This window comes from Euleptes europaea, chromosome 3 (assembly GCF_029931775.1).
Source record: "Euleptes europaea isolate rEulEur1 chromosome 3, rEulEur1.hap1, whole genome shotgun sequence".
NCBI classification, from domain to species: domain Eukaryota; kingdom Metazoa; phylum Chordata; class Lepidosauria; order Squamata; family Sphaerodactylidae; genus Euleptes; species Euleptes europaea.
In genome coordinates, this window is record NC_079314.1 from 100936479 (window position 1) to 100958243 (window position 21765).

The 21765-nt window shown below is 46.6% G+C and overlaps 1 protein-coding gene across 1 annotated transcript in view; it reads left to right on the forward strand.

The window, feature by feature from the left end:
• Window positions 1-19461, forward strand: part of AGK (acylglycerol kinase) — a 45989-nt gene extending 26528 nt beyond the window's left edge. Inside the window, exons 7-15 of the mRNA XM_056846739.1 lie at window positions 2753-2847; window positions 6067-6136; window positions 7468-7547; window positions 9296-9353; window positions 11663-11810; window positions 13080-13177; window positions 15693-15763; window positions 18284-18368; window positions 19292-19461. Of these exons, the coding sequence (XP_056702717.1) occupies window positions 2753-2847; window positions 6067-6136; window positions 7468-7547; window positions 9296-9353; window positions 11663-11810; window positions 13080-13177; window positions 15693-15763; window positions 18284-18368; window positions 19292-19426 (840 nt within the window). The 3' untranslated portion in view covers window positions 19427-19461. The remainder of the gene's footprint in view (window positions 1-2752; window positions 2848-6066; window positions 6137-7467; window positions 7548-9295; window positions 9354-11662; window positions 11811-13079; window positions 13178-15692; window positions 15764-18283; window positions 18369-19291) is intronic.
• The last annotated feature ends 2304 nt before the right edge of the window (window positions 19462-21765 follow it).

The following is a 21765-nucleotide window of genomic DNA, read 5'->3' on the forward strand; positions in this document are numbered from 1 at the left end:
TATTTGCATAGACATAAAATGGCACCTGCTTTGGCTGTGTGTGCATTCCCTCTCTTAAGCAAACTTTTTGAGCATTTTAATATATGCACAGCCAGGGATGCGTTTCATCAAGTACACAAGGGCTGCTTGTTAAATGGAACTGTATTCCAAAATGTCTTATCAGAAACTGGCAACAAAAAAAGGCAATTTAACGATTCATTCGAAGATCTGAGGAGGCTGTTAGTGGCCCGAATTGTGCTCTGCTGTATGAAACGACTTCACCTTCCTATGGAAAGACAAAATTGTGTTTTGCCGCCAGTGTAAAGAAATTGCATTTCTGTCTGAACATTGTAAGCTTTCAAAACTTCTGTAGTTGGAAGGAAGCTGGGGAAAAGGAATAGCGTGCTGTGACAGCGCCGCTTTTGAATGGAGGCCGTTCAGCGGACTCCCCTGTGGGGCCCTCCCCTCCCCATGCAGGAACTTTGGACTGAGCTGGAAATGAGCAAGGGCCGTAGTGATTTGATGCCTGGCCCACTCAATCCTGGCTTGGTCCTTGCTTTAGTTGAATGCAATTGTATTCTTGTCTGTAGCTGGGTCACCACAGCAGCAGAGTTGCCGGCTTCCTTCCATTTCTCGCTCGGGATCCATTGTGGGGCTCTTTGAAAAGCAGCCGAGGGTCAGCTACTCTTCTGTAGGATAAGGCCAGCTTCAGGATTTTGCTCACGCACACCAGCCAAGAACAGTCAGGGGGCACCTTAACGGGCAAGGAATAAAGCAGCCCAAGGGGGCGCACGAGAGCCCCAGGCCAGGTGACTCCTGCCACACGTCAAGCTATGTGCAGAATTATTTTCAGAAAACATAAATCTTGGTTGGGAAAACAACAAGCGGCACCACTGTTCTCCATTCCAGCTGCTTCCCTCTGGCTGTATGCCAAGAGGAAAATAAACGCAACGTCTTATTTTTATTTGGAGTCCACCTGCCCCCAGCTTCCATAGTACTTCCATAGCCAGCATGGTGTAGTGTTAAAGAGCTGCGGACTCTAATCTGGAGAACAAAGTTGGTTTCCACACTCCTACATATGAAGCCTGTTGGGTGACCTTGGGCTAGTCATAGTTCTCTTCCAACTCTCTCAGCCTCATCTACCTCACAAGGTGTCTGATGTGGGGAGAGAAGAAGGAGGAGTAGGACTTGGTTTTTCTATGCTGACTTTCTCTACCACTTAAGGGAGAATCCAACCGGCTCACTTTCCCCTCCCCACAACAGACACTCTTTGAGGTAGGTGAGGCTGAGAGAGTGTGACCTGCCCAAGGTCACCCAGCTGGCTTAGTGTGTAGGAGTAGGGAAACAAATCCGGTTCACCAGATTAGCCTCCGCCGCTCATGTGGAGGAGTGGGGAATCAAACCCAGTTCTCCAGATGAGAGTCCACCACGCCAAACCACCGCTCTTAACCACTGAGAGGAAGGGAAGGTGATTGCAAGCCGGTTTGAGACTTCCTCAGTAGAGAAAATGGGGGTATAAAAGCCAACTTTTCTTCTTCTCCATGAAGTCCATGGCTAGCTTGAGCCCCGAGCAACTGCTGACCCTTGCTGGTCTCTGGAGACAGTCTAGCTACCAGGCTGTTTGGACACCTGTAGGGAACCAAGTACTTCAGTGCAGACCTATGGGTTCTTCAGCATTCTGTACCAGATTGTCTCCACACTCCCCCCCCACACACACACATACACACTTGCACGCCCTTCTGTTCTTGGGCTGCGGTGTTCCTTTAGAACCAGAAGAAGGAAAGACCCACACTTGGCCCCATTCTCTTTTCTAATCCTCCTCCTCCCTAAATTAGCATGACGTCTCTTGACCCTTACCTTTGGTTTCCATGATACTGCATTAGCAGTAGGGGAGACAGTTATATGTTTTGTTTCCCGTTCAGCTCTGCTTTGCTCGGTGACCACCAGTGACTGATGGTTGAGTTAACAGAGCCTGTATTCGAGTGCTCCATTTTTATCTCTGTTGTGCTTTGCATGATAAAAACAATGCAGTCCTGTGCAGTCTTCAGTTGCCCCCATCCATTCTGCATGTTACTAACCTTCTGCACATGAAAAGTTCATGACCAAAAGGTGATCAGTGGCATATGAAAACCAACTCTTCTTCTTTGAGGAGTCATCTGGGTGGGTGTGGGAGTTCCAGCAAGATGGCCTCTGCTGTGCCCTGGTAGGGAGAACAATACAAGCAGTGATTTCCATCCAACAACTTATGACAGACGGCATCTCCAGAGAAATACAGTGCTGTGGTTCGAATGTTCTGATCCCCTTGAACCTGTTCCCCTGATTTTGAGACTTGTTGCGGAGGCAAAGATTAAAACACTGTTGTTGTTGCCTTGTAAAGGAAGGGTGCTTAGAATTATTTATTCCTGCCTTGTGCGCTTTTGCTTGGAGATGAACTCAGGCCGAGCGCAGCCCTGCTTTGGTTGACTTCCGTCGTTTAGAAGCTGGCGGGTCATGGACAGAATCCATACCCTGCCCGGAGAATACGTGCCAGCCTGTGTGTGTGTATGTAACGATGAACCTAATGACTACAGAAGGCTGCTTTGTGGCCACTTGGCACATCAGCCCAAGAGCCTGACGTTCTGAGTCATTATTCATTACGTCCTATGAGGAAGCGCCTGTCCCTACATGCCAAGGAGGGCTTGGTGGGAGGGGTGATCTCAGGCACAGCTGTGCCCTGAAGAAAAGGAAGCCTCATCCCGCTGAAGCAATTGTTTTTTTCTGTATTCCTTTCCAGGCTGCTTTCAGTAAGATTCCAATAGGATTCATTCCCCTTGGAAAAACCAGCACCTTAAGCCACACGCTTTATCCTGAGAGCGTCAGCCAAGTCCAGTAAGTTTGAGTGCCGTTCTAGAAGTTTAGCAACATGGCGAGTCGGTGTAGTGGTTAGAGTGTTGGGCCAGAATCTGGAAGACCCAGGTTCGAATATCCTTTCTGCCATGGAATCTGGCTGGGTGGCCTTAGGCCAGTCGCGCGCTCAGCTTAGCTTACAGGGTTGTTGTGAGGCTGCATGTTGGATAGGAGAATTGTGTAAGCTGCTTTTGGGGTCCCTGTTGGGGTGAAAAGCAGAGCACAAATGAAATAGGTCAGAGGTCCCCAACCTTTTTGAGCCTGAGGGTGCATTTGGAATTCTGACATGGCATGGTGGGCGCAGCAACAAAATGGCTGCCATAAAATGGCTGCTGCAGGAGGTGGAGCCAGCCCCAAAATGATTGCCACAGATTAACTTGAGTAACACAGTGTAGATCCTTGTGCTGTGGTGGCAGCTGCTGCCAAAGCAACATTTTTAAAAAATCTGCACAGCCAATCAGAAGCCTTGCTGGGCAAAAGCCCTACCTGGCCCTATCTACTTCCTAAAAACACATGTCGAGCGCCAGAAAAGGTGTTGTAGGGCACCATGGCACCCATGGGCACCACGTTGGAGACCTCTGAAATAGATAATAAATTAGCAGAAAGGGAGGAGGAAGTGGGTGTGGACAGTGGATAGAAACACTGCTGTGTATCCAGAGTGGGTTCTACCCTCTCGTGTTGGGTTGACAGATCCAGAATGGATATAATTTTGGGTTGATCTCCCGGCTAGATTGACCAGAAATTTCTAATATTTGGGGATTGGGCCCTGGACAACGGGGGGAGAGGTTTTGCAGCCTAAATGACCAGGGAATGCATATTAAAAAAAAAAAAAAAGATGGGTGGCATGGAGTCCTGAGACTAAGGTTGCTCTTTTTAAAATGGGAATAAGCTGTGTGGAGCTGGCCAGTCTTAGACTAGTCCCCCACAAGAGTGGTATTAATCTGTCTGAGTCCCAAATGTGATATAATTGTGCCTTTTGGCCTGGAAGAAAACCGCGTACAAAGGATACCAACAACGTTTCTGACAAAGAGAATGCTAAGCAGTTAACTGTGAGCAAGCGGACTGCTGTGGGGGGCAAGAGAAACCCACTAGCACCCATGGAAGAATCCTGCAAAAGGCAAATGATAACACAGCTCCTGAACTTAGCAATACCCAAGCATCCTTTTTTTCTCCAACAGCAGCACACCAGACTGTCGTGGTACAGGCGAGGAGCGAGGGCTGTAAGCATAGTCTGGAGAACAGTCCAAGGTCATTCACAGTGAAGGCAGAGTCCGAGATATCAATACAGGCAAGGGAAGTCCAAAGCGTTAGTCAGAGCCAGTCCAAGAAGTCAGGATACCAGGAATCCAATGGATAGCAGGGAAACAAGGCAGGGAAACAAGGCAGGTACTCAAGGAGGTTGGTGACAAGTTGCTTGCACAACAGCCAAGCCTAACTGATGGCTTAAATCCCTTCCCCTGCTGCTGTAGCAGCCAGCTGCTGATGAGGCTGAGTTCACAGGTGGTGCTTCAGCCCTGCTCTTCCTCATCACTTCTACTGGGGAGGTTCCTCTGTAAAGCCTTCAGCCTACCACTCTGGCGTCTCTGCTGCATTGCCAGACGGACCTGTTTTCTTCTCTGCTCCAGTGGCCCTGGCGAGGCCTCTGGAGACACTGCATGTTGCAAGGTGTCAGGTCCAACTGGAGTCCTTGAGTTGGCAGGCTGCAGACATGGTGAGTCATCTCCTGACTTTGGCTGATCCTCTATTCTGGCCTCTACCTCCTCTTTATCAGAGGAGGTCTCTGCAGGCTGACTCTCTGCAGGCTGACTCATGACACAGACCCTTTTGCTCGGGGCTCAGGGCCAAGTCTCTGTCCAAGCAACTGAGGCAGTGCTGCATTGTCCAGTGGTGTGGGAGAAGGCAACAGGCATGGCTGACGCCTGTCATCGCCTCCCGGACCGCACAGCCGCCAGCTGAGTCCAAGGCGAATCTGAGATGCTAGGAGAGCCACTGGGACTTGGCTTGCTCCAAGCATATCTAACAGTGTGCAACTCTCCTCTCCGCTGCCACCATTTTACCTGCCAGTTCACTCAACTGCACAGACAGGCGCGGCGTTTTTTTCCACCGCTCTCAGGCCGAACAGGTTCGCTCTAACTAACAGGAGACCACTTTATCAGATGCGTGTGAAGTAGTCTGGTCTGAAAAAAGACCCCCTCCGTTGGGCTTTGCCCAGGTTGATGCTTGAGCCAGATCCAGTTATAGCTGTTCACTTGTCCCACAAAACAAAATTGGGGCTGACGATGAACAAGAGGGGCTCTTGGATAGGAATTTTATTTTAACATTCCCTGTATAGGCCTTTCGCAGCCTGAATAGCCCAGAAGAGCTGGAGCTGGTCAGACTTTGGAAGTTAAGCAGGGTCAGCCCTGGTTAGTACTTGGATGGGAGACCACCAGAGAAGACCAGGGTTGCTATGCAGAGGAAGGCACTGGCAAACCACCACCGTATGTTTGTGTTTGAGAGTATAGTGCATGTTTGTATATATGTGTATACAAGTAGAGTATCCCTTATCCAGACATCCCATATCTGGACTGATCTGAAAACCGGCCCCTTTGAGCCGGCATGCAGTCAGATCCGTGCTGCCTGCTTTCAATGTTTCCTCTCACCTAAAAAAATAAAATACAGGGTACGCTGCATCGGAGGTGGAGACTGAAAGCCGGCTGTTGTTAGTTTGTTTGTTGCTGCTCTTGTTTAGCAGCTGATACAGGTATTCTGGTGAGACAGTTGCACCTTTGCTTTCTGATGGTTCAATGTGTGCAAAACTCTTAAAAGTATTGTTTAAAATTACCTTCAGGCTATGTGTATAAAGTGTATATAAAAATTAAATGAATTTGGGTCCCACCCCAAAGATATCTCATTGCGTATATGTGAAAATTCCAAAATATTTCAGTATACGGAAAGATCCAAAATATGGACCACTTCTGGTCCCAAGAAGTCCAGATAAGCGATACTCGACCTATATATGTGTTGTGTTTTCCCACTCACACTGGGCAAGGGGCCATCCAGCCCAGTGCTGTCATGGCTTGTTTTAAGGCCTCAAGCAGGGCTCTTTTGCAGCCCAGCTGCCTGAATGCCGGATACCTGGCAAGGCTGGTGTTCGAACACAGGGCCTTTCGCGCGTGAGATGTGTGCTCTGCCACTGAGTTGTGCGCTTCTCTTTCTCAGACACATTACTGATGCCACACTGTCAATTTTGAAAGGAGAGACGATCCCAGTTGACGTACTGCAGATCAAGGTAGCAATATTTTCTTAGCTACCCTTTTTTTTCTATATGGGGAGGCGTTCTTGTGCGTATGCCCTTGTGGCCACGCCTCTTGTCTGTTTCTACAGAAGCCATGGCTCTCTAAAATAATTCTTGAAAGCACCCCTCTGTCCAGGGAGGAGAAACTGAGGGCAGAACACTTATATCATTAGCTATTGTAATGGTGAGCTCTGCTCTGCTCGCGGCCTGAGTTCGATCCCGACAAGTCGGTTTCAGGTAAGCTGGCTCAGGGTTGACTCAGCCTTCCATCCTTCTGAGGTCGATAAAATGAGTACCCAGCTTGCTGGGAGTAAAATGTAGACGACTGGGGAAGGCAATGGCAGACCACCCCGTAAACAAAGTCTGCCTAGGAAGCGCAGTGATGTGATGTCACCCCATGGGTCAGTGTTGACCCGGTTGTTGCATAGGGGACTGCCTTTACCTTTATTATAATGGAAATCCATCTCATTGGATGATGAGTTCGGTGACCAACCAAAATAAAGGTTGTTACAGGCCAATAGTGTTGGATCTTCTACTAGGGGTTATTGAGTAGGGCATACCTTTTGTTCTCTTTGCATATATTAGGTATGGCTGTAATAATTGGTTCCGGGAAGTCCTATTAGGGATGCCATCTTCTTCCCACTGCAAGTAGCCATGATCCGAATGAAATTAGAGAAACACCAGGAAAACAAGGTCTTACTCTTGTGATCTTTGTGTAAAAACTTCCTTTTCTTTTCAACCATTTTATATAGCGGGTGCTACTCTATTCTTGGATTTCGACTGCAGGTATCTGTACATACGCACACACCAACACAGCTCATGGCTGAAGAGGTACAATCAAACCTACTCAGTGAAACGTTAATATGTCCTTTCTGTTAGAGTCAGCTGGCATTTAGTGGTTGGTGCTTTGTTTAGCCCCCTTTTAGACCCATTGTGACTGGGCTAATGGGTAAAAAGGTAAAAGTAGTCCCCTGTGCAAGCACCGGGTAATTCCTGACCCATGGGGTGACTTCACATCCTGACGTTTACTAGGCACACTATGTTTACGGGGTGGTTTGCCAGTGCCTTCCCCAGTCATCTACACTTTACCCCGAGCAAGCTGGGTACTTATTTTACCAACCTTGGAAGGATGGAAGGCTGAGTCAACCTTGAGCCGGCTACCTGAAACTGACTTCTGTTGGGATTGAACTCAGGTTGTGAGCAGAGCTTTTGACTGCAATACTGCAGTTTACCACTCTGCGCCACGGGGCTAATGGGAGGTTAGTAAAATTAACGTGCTGCTTGCAATCAAATGTTGCTTTTTGTGTTTTGTTTTTCCTTTACAGGGAAACAAAGACCAGCCTGTGTTTGCTGTGACGGGATTGAGATGGGGCGCTTACAGAGACGCCGGGGTGAAAGTCAGCAAGTAAAGGCATTCAGTATTGCTTCGATGCTGTTCGCTTTTTGCTCCTGCGTTTGCACTTACTGCCTATTCTCATCCGTCACTATCTCAAGCAATCTCCTGCAGTTCCGTACTGTGGCAGGGTTAGCCTGAGATGCTCTCTAACATCTGATAGTTGGGCTGATAGTACAGGGACCAGTGGGTGTGCCATTATGGGTTCCCATAATGGCAGTGACTTGGAGTTTGGACCGTAACAAGCTGCTTCTCCCTTCTCGGGTTTCGTAAGCTCAAACTTGAGTGCAGCTCTTCAAACCCTGGACTGGTCCACTGTGTTAAAAGTGCCCTCCTCGAGGCACTAGAGAATCAATCAGGGATCCCCAACGTGGTGTGCCCGGGGACCATGGCACCTGCCAAAGCCTTTCCTGGTGCTCACCAAGTGCTTTTGGAAAGTGGGCGGGGCTAGGTGGGGCCTTTGTCCAGCAGGGCTGCTGCCTGTGTAGACTAAAACGCATCCTGTTAAACAGAGCTTCTAACTGAAAAGTTGAACAATTACTGTTAGAGTTATATATAACCGTATTCCTGCTATTTTGTGGTTGGCTCCATCTCTTGCAGCAGCCGTTTTGTGTATTAGCTCCGCCTACTGTGGCAGCCATTTTGCGGTTGTGCCCCCGGTCCTTTGTGAGAATTCTACAGGCGCACAAAGGTTGGCGAATCCTGGAATAGATTTTCTTTCCCTCCCAAGGTGGCCCAAGGCATAGAGAGTTACTGTGAGTCTGGATTCGTTTTCTGGTCTACGCGTACTTGGCGTGGAAGCCAGTGGAAACTACTTCTGCATTTGGAGAGTGATGCAGTCTCCTGTCTACACCCCCCCACCAGATGCGATTGGCAGTGATGCGGAAGTTACCCACACGGGGCGGGTGATCCATGTTGGGAATTATTTATTTCAAATATTTTTAAGCTGTCTTTCCACCCAACATAGGGCCCCTAAGGCAGCAAACAATAAAAAACATTAAAACAAGGTTAAAAACCCATATTAATACTAAAAAAAAACACCATTAAAACAAAACACGTAAACACATGGGCAAGATGATGAGAATCAGTAAGGGAACACCAGACGAAACAATTTTTTAAAAAGTCACCTACTGGTAGAAGGCAATGCTAGAAGGGGACAGACTAATCCCTCCATAATTTTGGTGCCGTGACCAAGAAGTCCTTGTCTTGGGTTGCCTCAGATGGTGGAGACACCTGAAGCAGGGCCTCTGAAATGACCATAGTGGTCAAATAAGTTCACACAGAAGTAGGTGGTCGTCCTCCATGAGTTACAGGCATTGCAAGGAGTAGCCACAGTAAAACTGTTTCATGTGGGCTTTGTAATGTATACGCTGGTTCTTTTTCACTGTCATAGATCCTATGCAGTGTCTGTGGAAGGCACTTGCAGAGGTAGATCTTTCCCATGCTCCCCCACACCCCAGTTCAAAGATGAGGGAGGGGATGTGGCTCAGTGGTAGAGCATCTGCTTAGCATGCAGAAGATCCCATGTTCAATCCCCAGCATCTCCAATTAAAGGACTAGGCAAGTAGGTGCTGTGAAGGACCTCTGCCTGAGACCCTGGAGAGCTGCTGCTGGTCTGAGCAGACAATACTGACTTTGATGGACCAAAGGTCTGATTCAGTATAAGGCAGCTTCATGTGCTCATGAGGCTGCAAAAAAAGCTTTCGTAGGAATTGCATCAATTATTTATAAGGGGTTTAGTTGTTTTTCTTCTTTTCCAGGTACTGGTACCTTGGGCCTCTGAAAGCTAAAGCAGCCCACTTTTTCAATACATTCAAGGTAACAATTCTTCACAGTGTCAGTGGCTTTGATGTAGTGGTGTTGGGAGGAAGGCGAACAGCCGCGTATCCCAACCATGCCTAGCACAGGTCAGTTGCGGAACACAATACTGTGCCCTGCGTAAATAAGGTCCCAAGTTCAGCCCCCAGCATCTCCAGTGAATAGGATTGTCGTACCTTGGGAGGCCTCTCCCAGTCTGCAGAGACGGTTGTGAACTACAGGGAACAAAAATCCGCCTCGGTGCGAGACCGTTTCGTGTTTTTCTGTCACTTTTCACCCGTCCTGCGAGCTTGTACTGTTTGCAGAAGTGAGAGTAGCCATCACCTGTTCAAAACTGGCCCTCAGGCCCGGGCTTACTTGAAACCCATTTAGCGCCGAGCATCATCCGTCAAGACAGGCAGCAGAAACGGTGCCGCGCTCAAAAGCATCGTCCTGGAATGCAGCTGAAATAGTACCGTGATGCCAGAAGCTGCTGGCACACCCCAGAAGGGTGAAGAGATGCTGCGGCGGAGGAGCCTCGGAAGCGACTCCCGCTGCCTTCCTCCACAGCAGCACTCTCTTGTGGTTTTGTTATGCTAATCCTCGCGCCCTGAGATTTATTCAGTTGACGTAAGCGGCGCCTATAAATAGAGCCCGCAGGACTGTTGATAATCTGCCTCTTGCAGTCAGCCTGCCTTCTGTCACAAAACGAGCAGAAAGGTTAATTGCTCTAGTTTTAAAGTTCTCAAGCGCCGAAGGATTTGACAGACGTTAAAGGGGCTGTATTTTATTTTTTTTACCCCGTTCGCGCCTCTCCCCCTCGGATTCCCGAGCAGATAATATACCGTGTAACCTTTGGCTGAAATGCCGCAGCGTCAATCATGTAACGACAGACTCGAGTAGACCAGCAAGTCCAGAGTCTCCTGCTGGTGGCCACAGCTTGCGTGAGAAGTTTGTGGGAGAACGTCAAGTGCGGTTCTGTCCTCTGGAGCTCTCCTCCCACCTGTTCCCCCAACAACTTACAGTACTGAGCAAACATTAAAGTTATTAATGTTGTAAAATCGAATAAACTGCTTTTACTTCTGGCTGGATAGGCAATTAAAAAAAATAATGCCTGACTTCTAAGGAGTGATTATTTTCCACTTTATCCTCACAACCCAACTGAGCAAGTATTGGAGGCAGAGGAACTGGTCTACGATTGGCTGAGTGGGGATTGGACCCCTCTGAGGTCATCCTAGTTCAACCTCTAGCAACACTCACTTTCTGTTTGCATCAGCTACAATGGCCAGTTATTATTAAGGAATGTATAATTGCAGTATTTGTATCCACTGAACTGGGAAATTTATATGATCCCTCTCCAGAAACCTTCTAGACTAGATCTTGCTTAACAGTATCCTGTGGCATTGAGTTCTACAGGAGAGCTATGCAAAGTTTGGCTATGAAAACGTTGATTATATATCCTTTCTACTGATCAACCTTCCTCCGTTCACCACTGATACAAGCAGTGACAGTGACTCTCGTGACCTTCCCTGAAGCCTTTGCTATTTCACATCTTGCCTTCCGTGGCAGGGGTGTCACATGCTGTACTAGAGGCTGTGTTTTGTTGTGAGCACAGTGGTTAAAAGGGCCAAGCTAGACAATTGGTAGGTCTTGGAAACCCAGCTGCTGCCAGAGAGCTGCAAAAGTACCTGCACCACATTAAGGGCAGAAGTGGGGTTATTCCTGACCCGACTGCCAATCACCATTTTTTCACCCCGGCCACTCCCTTCCAGAGCCAGCGTGGTGTAGTGGTGAAGAGGGGTGGTTTGGAGCGGTGGACTCTGATCTGGAGAACCAGGTTTGATTCCCCACTCTTCCACATGAGCGGTGGAGGCTAATCTGGTGAGTTGGATTTGTTTCCCCACTCCTACACATGAAGCCAGCTGGGTGACCTTGGGCTAGTCACAGCTCTCTCAGCCCCACCTACCTCACAGGGTGTCTGTTGTGGAGAGGGGAAGGGAAGGTGATTGCAAGCTGGTTTGGTTCTTAAGTGGTAGAGAAAGTCAGCATATAAAAACCAGCTCTTCTTCTTCCCTGAAGTCCCCAAACATGTGCTTTGCTGCATGATTGGGGGGGGGGTGGAGCTGGGGGGATTGCCATCGGTGGAACAGTTAAATACCCCTTCTTCATCTGTCCGGTGGTTCTGCCCTGTAAGTTGTGACCTCTGCATGGCAGGCGTTCAGCAGCAGCCAAGATTTTTAGACCCGTGTCTGCTGCTTAATATCTAAGCTGAGCCCTTAGATGCCCAGTCAGATGGACCTTTTGCTTTATTTTTCTGGTCAAATGTCCAGGGGTGGCCTCAGAAGCATCCAGCCTCCCTCACCTATTTGGGCCCAACTCCAAGGCCTCCAGAGGAGCCGGAGCAGACGACTGGGAGGCCGCCTTTATACATCAGGCTTTACAAGAGGCTTGCACAGTACTGGGCACCAGCTCTAAAAGGTAAGCAAAAGTGCAGAGATTTTCTTTTTAATCCCCGTGTTAGAAGAGCCCTTTCTCCCCACTGTGCCTATGTGATATGATCTTGTGAGATCCATCATAGAGCCAGCGTGGTGTGGTTTGGAGCGGTGGAGTCTGATCTGGAGAACTGGGTTTGATTCCCCACTCCTCCACATGAGCGGCAGAGGCTAATCTGGTGAACTGGATTTGTTTTCCCGCTCCTCCACATGAAGCCAAGCTGAATGACCTTGGGCTAGTCACAGCTCTCTTAGAGCTCTCTCAGCCCCACCTACCTCACAGGGTGTCTGTTGTGGGGAGGTGAAGGGAAGGTGATCGTAAGCCGGTTTGATTCTGCCTTAAGTGGTAGAGAAAGTTGGCATGTAAAAACCAACTCTTCTTCTTCTACTTCAGAAAATACTATGAGTTACGCTGCTTTGTGGCTGTGAATGGCCCAGGCTAGCCTAATCTCATCAGATCTTGGAAGCTAAGCAGGGTCAGCCCTGGTTTGTACTTGGATGGGAGACCACCAAGTAAGTCCAGGGCTGCTATGCAGAGGCAGGCAATGGCAAACCGCCTCTGAACGTCTCTTGCCTGGAAAACCCTACGTGGTCGCCATAAGTCGACTGTGACTTGATGACACTTTCCACCACCAATCTTCCTTGCTTCCTCGTATCCCTGAGCATTAAAGATGGATGAAATGAAGCCTTGTGTGGTAGCTAAAAAGAAAAGGATCTTGACCTTTGCTAGCATTACCACAGTACTGGTTGAGTATCCCTTATCCGGACTGCTCGGGACCAGAAGTGGTCTGTATTTTTGGATCTTACCATATATTGGAATTTTCGCATATACATAACGAGATATCTTGTGGATGGGACCCAAATTCATTTATGTTTTATGGACACTTAATACACGTAGCCTAAATGAAATTTTAAACAATACTTTTAAGAGTTTTGTGCACATTGAACCATCAGAAAGCAAAGGTGTAACTATCTCACCGGAGTACCTGTACCAGCTGTTGAACAATAGCAGCAACAAACAAACAAACAGCGGCAGGCTTTCAGTCTCCACCTCCGATGCAGTGTGCCCTGTATTTTATTTTTTTTAGGTGAAAGGAAACATTGAAAACAGGCCGCACGGATCTACCTACACGCCAGCTCAAACGGTCCGGTTTTCGGATCAGTCCGGATTTGGGATGTCCGGATAAGGGATACTCTACCTGTATTGCCTTGCTGTCATTTCTTGCTTAATGGTATCTTCCCTCTTGGATCTCAGAAATCCCAACGGAGGTGACCCCTGAGGCCTGGCAAGAAACCCAGCTGTCTGCGATTGAATTGTCCATCACCACTCAAAACAGACACCTTGACCTGAAAGTAAGAGCCACCAGACATATAAGAATCCTAGACTTTCCTTCCCACTCAGAAATGTGACTACTTTTTAGAACTTTTCTTCCATTGTATTGGAGGGAGGCGGGTTAACCTTTGGGCCAGGAAGAAACGTCTTCTGTCAGGTGATGGCCTCCTTGAAATATCTTCGGCCCAATACCTGTGGCGTTGAGTGAAAATGACAGCAAACCCCTACCGTATTGACCCGCGTATAAGCCGAGGCCAGCTTTTTCAGCCCTTTTTTTGGGCTGAAAAACTCGGCTTATACGTGAGTATATACGGTAAATTCTACAGCATAGCAAGTAAGCCTTGAGCTTATACAGTCAAAGGTGTTCCAGTCTATGCAGTAACATAACATCTTTTTAACACATTTCTGTCCTTATGAAGCCTAATGGGACATGTTTTCATATCAAAATCCTGTTCACATATGGTAGCCTGTGACACTGTCTGGTAGAAGGGCCTTCGGCGTCCCACGCAGCTCTTTTTCCTTTCCTTGCCCAGTAAGAAGAAACTCTCACAGCCATATTCTGCACTAGTAACATCTGGATGTTTTTGATGGGCAACCCCTCTTAGAATATGCGACAGTAGTCTAATCCAGATTTCCCCACCTTGGTCAGATTCTGGGCTTTCGCCAGTATGTTCCCTTTTACTTCTGCAGCTGTAAGCCTGTCCATAAAACCTTTTCAGCCCCCATCACTACTAATTTGGCAGTCTTAAAAGATGATTGGGAGACACAAACAAAAGATGTGGGTAGCTGCTTTGGCCCGCCTCAACATCCAAAAGGCAAAAGCCATGGAATTATTCTTTATCAGGACCAACCAAGTAACCCAACAGAGTGGGCAAGGTTTGGACTTCAGTCTGGGTGTTCAAAACACAAAAAATATGGAGGTGGGAGGGAGAAATAGATCACCCAAACCATGATCTTAATGCCATCTATGATGGATCCTGCCCCGAGAAGTATGGGGGTGCTGCTCCAGCATCCAGTCTCAGTGGGTGAGATGGAGGGTTAGGAAAAACACAAACACAGGACCTAGGAGCGCAGACAGAAATGGGGGAATTGTCTCAGTGAGGGAGCAGACCGTTTCGGGTGTAGCTCTGCCTGGTAGTGTGGCAGAGTGGTTTAACTCCGCTTCTGGAAGACGGTGGAGTTGTGAGGCCTGTCTGTGGTTATGAGCAGGCATGGTAACTTCAAGCTTTAAAGAGAATTCGCCACATAACCTGTATATAAATACATCTCTTTTTTGTTGTTTTATTAAACCTCTTGCTTCCGTAATCTCTGTGCTGTTCAGGCTCAGTACAAAACGTACCTCACAGCAGCGACCCGAAGCCTTTTTACACTTGCTGCCCTAAGAACACCTTGTATTTGAGGGGAAGGTTTATATATCAAAACCAGGCAGTTTCCCCAGATTCTCACAGCGTCAGTGTGGGTCCCCTCAGTTTCAGGACAGGGCCTGTCACACCATCTTTCTTGAAATACCATGGGTGTAACTTGATAATTTAATACAAGTACTTGAAGGGCTGTCCCATAGAGGATGGTGCTGAGTTGTTTTCTGTTGCCCCAGAAGGTCGGACCAGAACCAATGGGTTGAAATTAAATCAAAAGAGTTTCCGTCTAGACATTAGGAAGAATTTTCTAACAGTTCGAGTGGTTCCTCAGTGGAACAGGCTTCCTCGGGAGGTGGTAAGCTGTAGTGAATTTCTTGCATTGTGCAGGGAGTTGGACTTGGTGACCCTGGTGGTCCCTTCCAACTCTGATTCTATGATACTAGCCACACACCTTCACCCACTGAAGTCAAATGAGTCCACAGAGGTCAGCAGAAGAAGAAGCAAAGAGGCTTTAGGTTTGTGGCCTGGACACTCTTTTCCCCCCCATTCCCCCCCTTTAACATCTAGCCTGATGAAGAGTTCCAGAGAATTCAGAATTTTGCATGTTGTGTTGTTTTTTTTGGTCGCTTTTAATCAGAGGTATTTAATGGATTCAGGTTTTGAAACATGTAATAATTCCTTGACGTATTGTGTTTTCTCCAAAATGAGCTTATTGGTTAAGGATTTTAATGGAAGTAAGTCTTTTTTTCTCCTTCAGAATTAATGATGTTCTTGCTTGTGAGGACTTTGTTCATAAAGAGCTACTGTCCTTTGACAGCTTTCACTATGGAATGGGAGTGTAAAAAGGCAGCGTAAATGTTAATGCAAAAATATTTTTTAATCTTCTGAGTTAGTATTTGGTACACAGAGATAATGATAAGAGGTGTGTGTGCATGTGAGAATGTGCTTGGTGTACAGACTTCAACATGACAGTATCCATTTAAAGTGCACAAAGAACTGTTCTCTTTATAGCTGTCTTGCCAGCAATATTATTTTTCCACAGCAATGGGGGAAACTGATCTTTGTGGTGGTGGTTGTTCAAAGACACAAGGTTGAACATGTAAATATTTCTTTGAAAGGCAAATGAGATGGCGTGGATGCAAGTGCTGATTTATCTCTTCCGAAAAATTTCTTTTAGCGCACTGAAGACTTCATGAATGTTTGCATTGAACCAGATACAATCAGCAAAGGAGACTACATAAAAAGAGGGTGAGCATGGGGGGCTAACAGGCCTTGGCAAATTTTCTCTTTGCAAATTTGGGAGCCAGACTCATTTTTTTTCAGCTTTCAGTGATTTGTATTGTAGTGACCATTTTTCCAGTAATTAATATCATAAAAATCTAATCTCAAGCTCACCACAGTTCTTCATTGCCATCAACGCAGCACAGTTAACCTCTAACCCTAACTTACCTTCTCCAGAATTTCTCATGTTGCCCTATTTAATAGCTTGTTGGATTCAGTATAGAAAGCAACTAGTGAAGAAATGAATTCGTCTACCACCACTAAAGGGAATAAAGTTAACATGTAAACAAGCAATGGAGAGAACTTCATACACACTTGTTTGTCTTAGAGAGGGCCAGCTTGGTGTAGTGGTTAAGAGTGGTGGTTTGGAGCAGTGGAGTCTGTCATACTGTCAACAGAAACGTGGCCTTAGAGGAAATTGAAACCAACCAACATCTGAATATTAGTGCCATAAGTGCTGGGGAAAAAGAGCACGATGTCACATCTTCTACGCAAGTGCAAAATAAATTGCCAAATCTGGCATTATTTGGAGACCTCTCCCATTCAGTTCCAGACTGACGATGCCTGTAAGCATTTGGGGCTCCGACCGCAGGCTTTTTGCAATGGCTTTTGTCTCCTAAGTACCTCTCCCCCTTTGACCCATCTGCAAAACGGGATTCTCACTGCCATTTTGTGCAAATTCTCTACCTTCTGAAGTACAGCGCTTTCGGTGAATTCATATAGGGAGCTTTCAGAGACAGGGAATACCGAGAAGCAGAACCGCTTCCTGAGTTGCAGGCAGCTGTAAAGAAACTGGCCAACGTGGTGTAGTGGTTAAGAGCAGTGGTTTTGGAGCAGTGGATTCTGATCTGGAGAACCAGGTTTGATTCCCCACTCCTCCACATGAGCGGCGGACACTAATCTGGTGAACTGGGTTGGTTTCCCCACTTCTCCACATGAAGCCAGCTGGGTGACCTTGGGCTAGTTGCAGCTCTTAGAGCTCTCTCAGCCCCACCTACCTTACATGGTGTCTGTCGTGGGGAGGGGAAGGAAAGGTGATTGTAAGCCGGTTTGATTCTTCCTTAAGTGGTAGAGAAAGTCGGCGTATAAAAAACCACAACTCTTCTTCCCAGTTCAGGTCTCAAATGCTGTAGATAGAAGGAGGGGGGAAGAAACAAGCAGCGGAGGAGTGTGATTCTGCGCAGATCTCTGGAGAGAAGATAAAGTTGAGAAAGGAAATGGTCAGGGATTAGCCAGTAAAGGCCTCTGTGGAGGCACGGTAGGTATAAATGCTCACTACGGGAAGCCGTCAAAAGGCAGCTCCCACGAGGCATGGATCAGGCAGTCACATCTGTTTCCTGCTGCTTGCCTCCCCTTTCCCAGAACCCCTCTGGGATGAGCCCTAAATGGGGCCAGGGCTGTCTCCAGCCGATGATTGTATGGTAATGCAGGGAGCTCTGCTAGCATTCAGCCATTGCAGGCTACCTGTTCTAGTCTAGGATCCAAAGAAACGAGTATGCTTTTGTAGCAAAAGCTTTGCTTGCCCTTTTGGCCACAGCCCTCTACCTGTTTCCAAAGAAAAGCCTGTTTAAAAGGTGGTGCTTTCAGTAAAAGCAAGAATCAAAACTCTAGCTACGTGCATGATTTTCTTCTGAATGCACATGTCCCTTAGAAATCCACCTCAGTGAAGACTTTTTTAGGTGATACCATGACATCTCAGAGCTATCCTTCTGCCAAACAATGACCCCCTTTAGCATAGAGTGTTGCCCTGCTGGTCTCTGTACACTATTGTAGCTCCTTATGATGTCCATTTGCAGTATATTGCACATGTTCAGTTTAAAACACACGAGTTACATTCTGTCTAGCCCCTTTTGCCTTTGTATTTCTTTTAGAAAACATAGGGCCACCATGGTGCATGTCCTGGTAACATCTAGTTTAGATTACTGCTATGTGCTGTACATGGGGCTGCCCTTGAGAAGCGTTCAGAAACTTCAGCTGGTACAGAATGCCACAGCCAGGATGTTGATTGGAGTGAGTCATAGGGATCATACCACTCCATCCTTGGCCCATCTACACTGGCTCCCAATTTGTTTCCAAGCCCAATTCATGGTGCTGGTGTTGGCCTTTACAACCCTGTCTGGTTTGGGAACAGCTTACCTAGACTACCTGCTCCCTTACAAGCCTACACGTCCACTATGGTCATCGTCTGAGGCCCTGTTACGGATACCCCTGCTTTCTCAGGCTAGATGAGCAGCAGCCTAAAAAAGAACCCAGAGTGTTTGGAGGAGGATCGCAGCTTTTAGTGTATGGCTTGCCAAGGTGGATCACAGAGCAGCCAGTTAGCAACAGCATCCATTTCTCAAATTCCCCTGGATTGGTAGTTGCCAGGTGTGGTCTACAAATCGTTATTAAGGAAGAAGATAAAAAGTGGTCCCACGGCCTAATTGGTGTTGTTTCTTATTAAGCCCTCCTGTAGACTCTTACTCTTTGCCTCTGTATTTTGAACAGAAGCCAAAAGATGCAGGACCCTCACTTATGTCCAGAAGGAAGCCAGTGTCTTCAGGCCAGCAGGTGTATCTTACAGCTTCCAGAGGTGAGAAGTCAAGAGATGAAAAAAGCTTAGCTTCAGTTTCTTACAGGTAATAGAAGACTTGATGAAGACTTGAATCGGGTCGTGTTTCCCACTTTGGGAAGGAGAGCTGGCCTTCCTGAGAAGCTCTTTTCAGTCCTGTTTTGTCTCCCTGGGACCCAAGTGAACAGCCAGGTTGGTGTAGTGGTTAGGGCGTTGGACACTGAGACCTGGGAGACCCAGGTTCAACTCCCCACTCTGCCACAGAACTCGTTGGGTGACTTTGGGACAGTCATAAACGCTCGTCCTAACTTTCCTCACAGGATTGTTGTGAGGATAAAATGGAGAACCACATATGCCACTTTGGGTCCCCATCAGGGAGGAAGGTGGGGTATTAATGAAGCAAGTGAGTAACTATATTAACAGTAGACGGCAACTGTAGGTCTAGTGGTGGTGAAAAGTGCCTTCAAGTTGCAACCAAACTTACGGCGACCCTGAAGGGTTTTCAAGACAACAGATATTCAGCTCTGTGTCACAACTCGACTTCCTTGGTGGCAGGATGATGCTGCTGCAGTTGTCTTTTGGGGGGGGGCTTCCTAAAGGCACCTGGTTGGCTGCTGTGTGAACAGACTTCTGGACTTGATGAGCCTTGGTCTGACCCAGCATGGTTTTTCTTATGTTCTTATGGGAGCGTGTAAGCCAGGGCACCATTGGGAAGGGCAAAAATTGGCCCATGCAGAAAAATAGGTGTATATGAAGTATTTGACAAGAGAGCATCTTGAAGGAGACTGAGCCGAGACCTCACTCAGAATATGTGTGTGACTATCCTTTCTTGGTTCTTCCTGGTAAATAACTGTCCGGGGTGGGGAACAACTGCTCAAACCTGTCCTTAGGCAGCATATCTAGGTTGTAACCAGTTATTGCAAATCCCTGCTTTCTCTCTCCAGGATACAGAAGGCTTCTTGGCTATAGACGACGAGGAGTATGAAGCTATGCCCGTGGAAGTGAGGCTGTTACCGAGGAAGCTCCGGTTCTTCTGTGACTCCAGGAAAAAAGAGCAAATGCTTCAAGGTGCATCATAGCCAAAGCAGAAGTCACTTGTTATCGCGAGTGATTTTTTTTTTTTTAATGGAAGCACTCAAAACAATGCTAAGCAGCAGCTGAAAAGTTTATGTGCTCTTTCTGGAGCAGTGAAAGCGGTTGCAGTCCGATTGTGCATAGCCAGCTGTCAGGCTTTTAGCTTGTCTTATTAAAAATGGCTGGAGGTAGAGAGGTCGAAGATGGCTGCAGCAGAACACAAGGCGTGCCATGAACATTTCTTGAAGAATGACTGTCCAGTACTGTACAAGTGAAGGATGTCTTCAATGAAAGTGCTATTTGGACTTGTTGGTATTACATGGTATGTTTCCTCTGCTATTTGGATATTTGAAATGCACACACCCCAGCCTATATGATCTGCAACCTGCACAGGTTCTTGGTATCACACTACAGTGATGTATACTTTTGTATAGACAAAACGAAGTGCAAAGCCCTGTTATACTAATAAATCCCTTTCCCTAGATTTAACAGCCATTGGCTATTCTACCATTCCACACTAAAAAAAAGTGGGGGGATTAATATTTTAAAAAATTTCCTGACACTATAAAAAGTTGCCACCTTTCATGCAATTCTCTGCTTGACAGCAGATAACGCAGTATCCACTGCTCAAAGCGTCATTACCAATTTTATCCAGGGAGTAATATATTTATTTTGTGCAGTATAATTTTGTGGACATGCTAAAACATGGGCTCGGGAATCTACATGATCTGGACAAAATGGGCATTTGCGTTCTTCTGTGATTTTATTGTATCTCCCTTGCATTTCGGCTGAGTCTAAGGCATTACCTTGCCAATAAGAAAGCTCCTCTAAATTTATGGGTTTCTAACCAGCGGAAATAGTCCGGCAAGAAAAATGTTTTGTAAAAGGGTATGTGGAAGAAACGAGTGAACGTTTATAATTTGCGTTCTTAAACACTAAGGACCAATCTGTTATACTGATAGACAGGCAATCTGTCTAGCCTTCTCTTGCCTGCAGTGTCTGGCTGTGCAGGTTAAGGTCTCTTATAACCCTGTCGTCCAAGATTCTTTTAACAAGAGCTGAAACAAAGCTAGGACTTTACGCACACAAAGCCCATATATACTGTTGACTTCTTCCATAAAAGATCATGTCTGCAGCCAGATACAAGCATGCTCCCTCCCCGCTTAAAGGGAAATTATAACTGAACTATTGCAAAATATCTTCCAGGAAGGTTCATGAGGACTGCAGTCATGTCCCTGCTCTTATAGTTTAAGAAGCACTTAAAATTTTACTGCCTCCTTAGGAAAAATTCCTGGTTAATATTCCCTTAATATCACTTTAAGAGCGATGCATCCCACTCTGTGTTAACAGATTATGTCTTCGTCCTGGAAAGGTAAAAAGCAGGCTCAGAGTAATTGGCAAAAGGAATAGAGGACAGGTGTGTTAAATGTGAATTTTATTAGAGTAAAAAAGATCATTTACATAGAAGTCTTCCTTGGGATCCACACAGGTGTACACAAATTTAGTGCTTGTCCTTTAAGTGACAACCAGAGAATGTCACAGGGATCGCTTGTATCAGTAAAGTGTTCAGTCACAGCTTAGTGAAAGAGTCTGGCTCCTGGTCAGATCATATCCATTCTTATTGGGGACCTGAAGTGGTCTTAAGCAGGTATGTTAGAATGACCACAGTCCTAATAGTTTTATCGAATCAACTGAAAACTGCAGCACCAACTAGGGAAGTGTTACTCTTGACTGTTATACAAGCCTTTTACCATTTTTTTTTCCTATCGAGCAAAGAGTGGGGGGGAAGTCTTTCATACCATTTATGCATGGTAATTAGCAGAGTTTTTTCAGGCTGAATTGCCCCACATATTTTTTTTTAATTTTTCACGCTGAACCGTCATTTCGAAGTGACTGAGAAGCTAGCGCATACCTGCTTCGCATTACTTAAGAGTCCATGTAACGCGACCTTTGGTATTTGCTGGGAAGAATCCTCTCAAGGAATCATGAAAAATAACAGAGGCCCTTTAGCTATGCACATGATAATGACTATGCAAACAGGAACAAAGGAGCAGGAGAGTGGGGGTGGAATTTCTCCTTTTGTGTTGGGACCGTGAATAGGCATTTTCAAAGTCGCATTTTTTTAAAAAGAGCTTTGAGCCGAGCATCAAAATTGACCATGCATAAATGGCCTCAGACTTGTACTCAACATTTATTCAATGACTGTGGCCTCGTTTATTAGAATCACTGGAACAAGCTCTTATCCACTGTAAGACAGGACTAGTATGGTTATAGCTGACTAGTCAAAAATATTCATTAGTTCCATAAAAGCTCTGCTGGGTTCCCTTGTAAGAGTCCAGAAGCT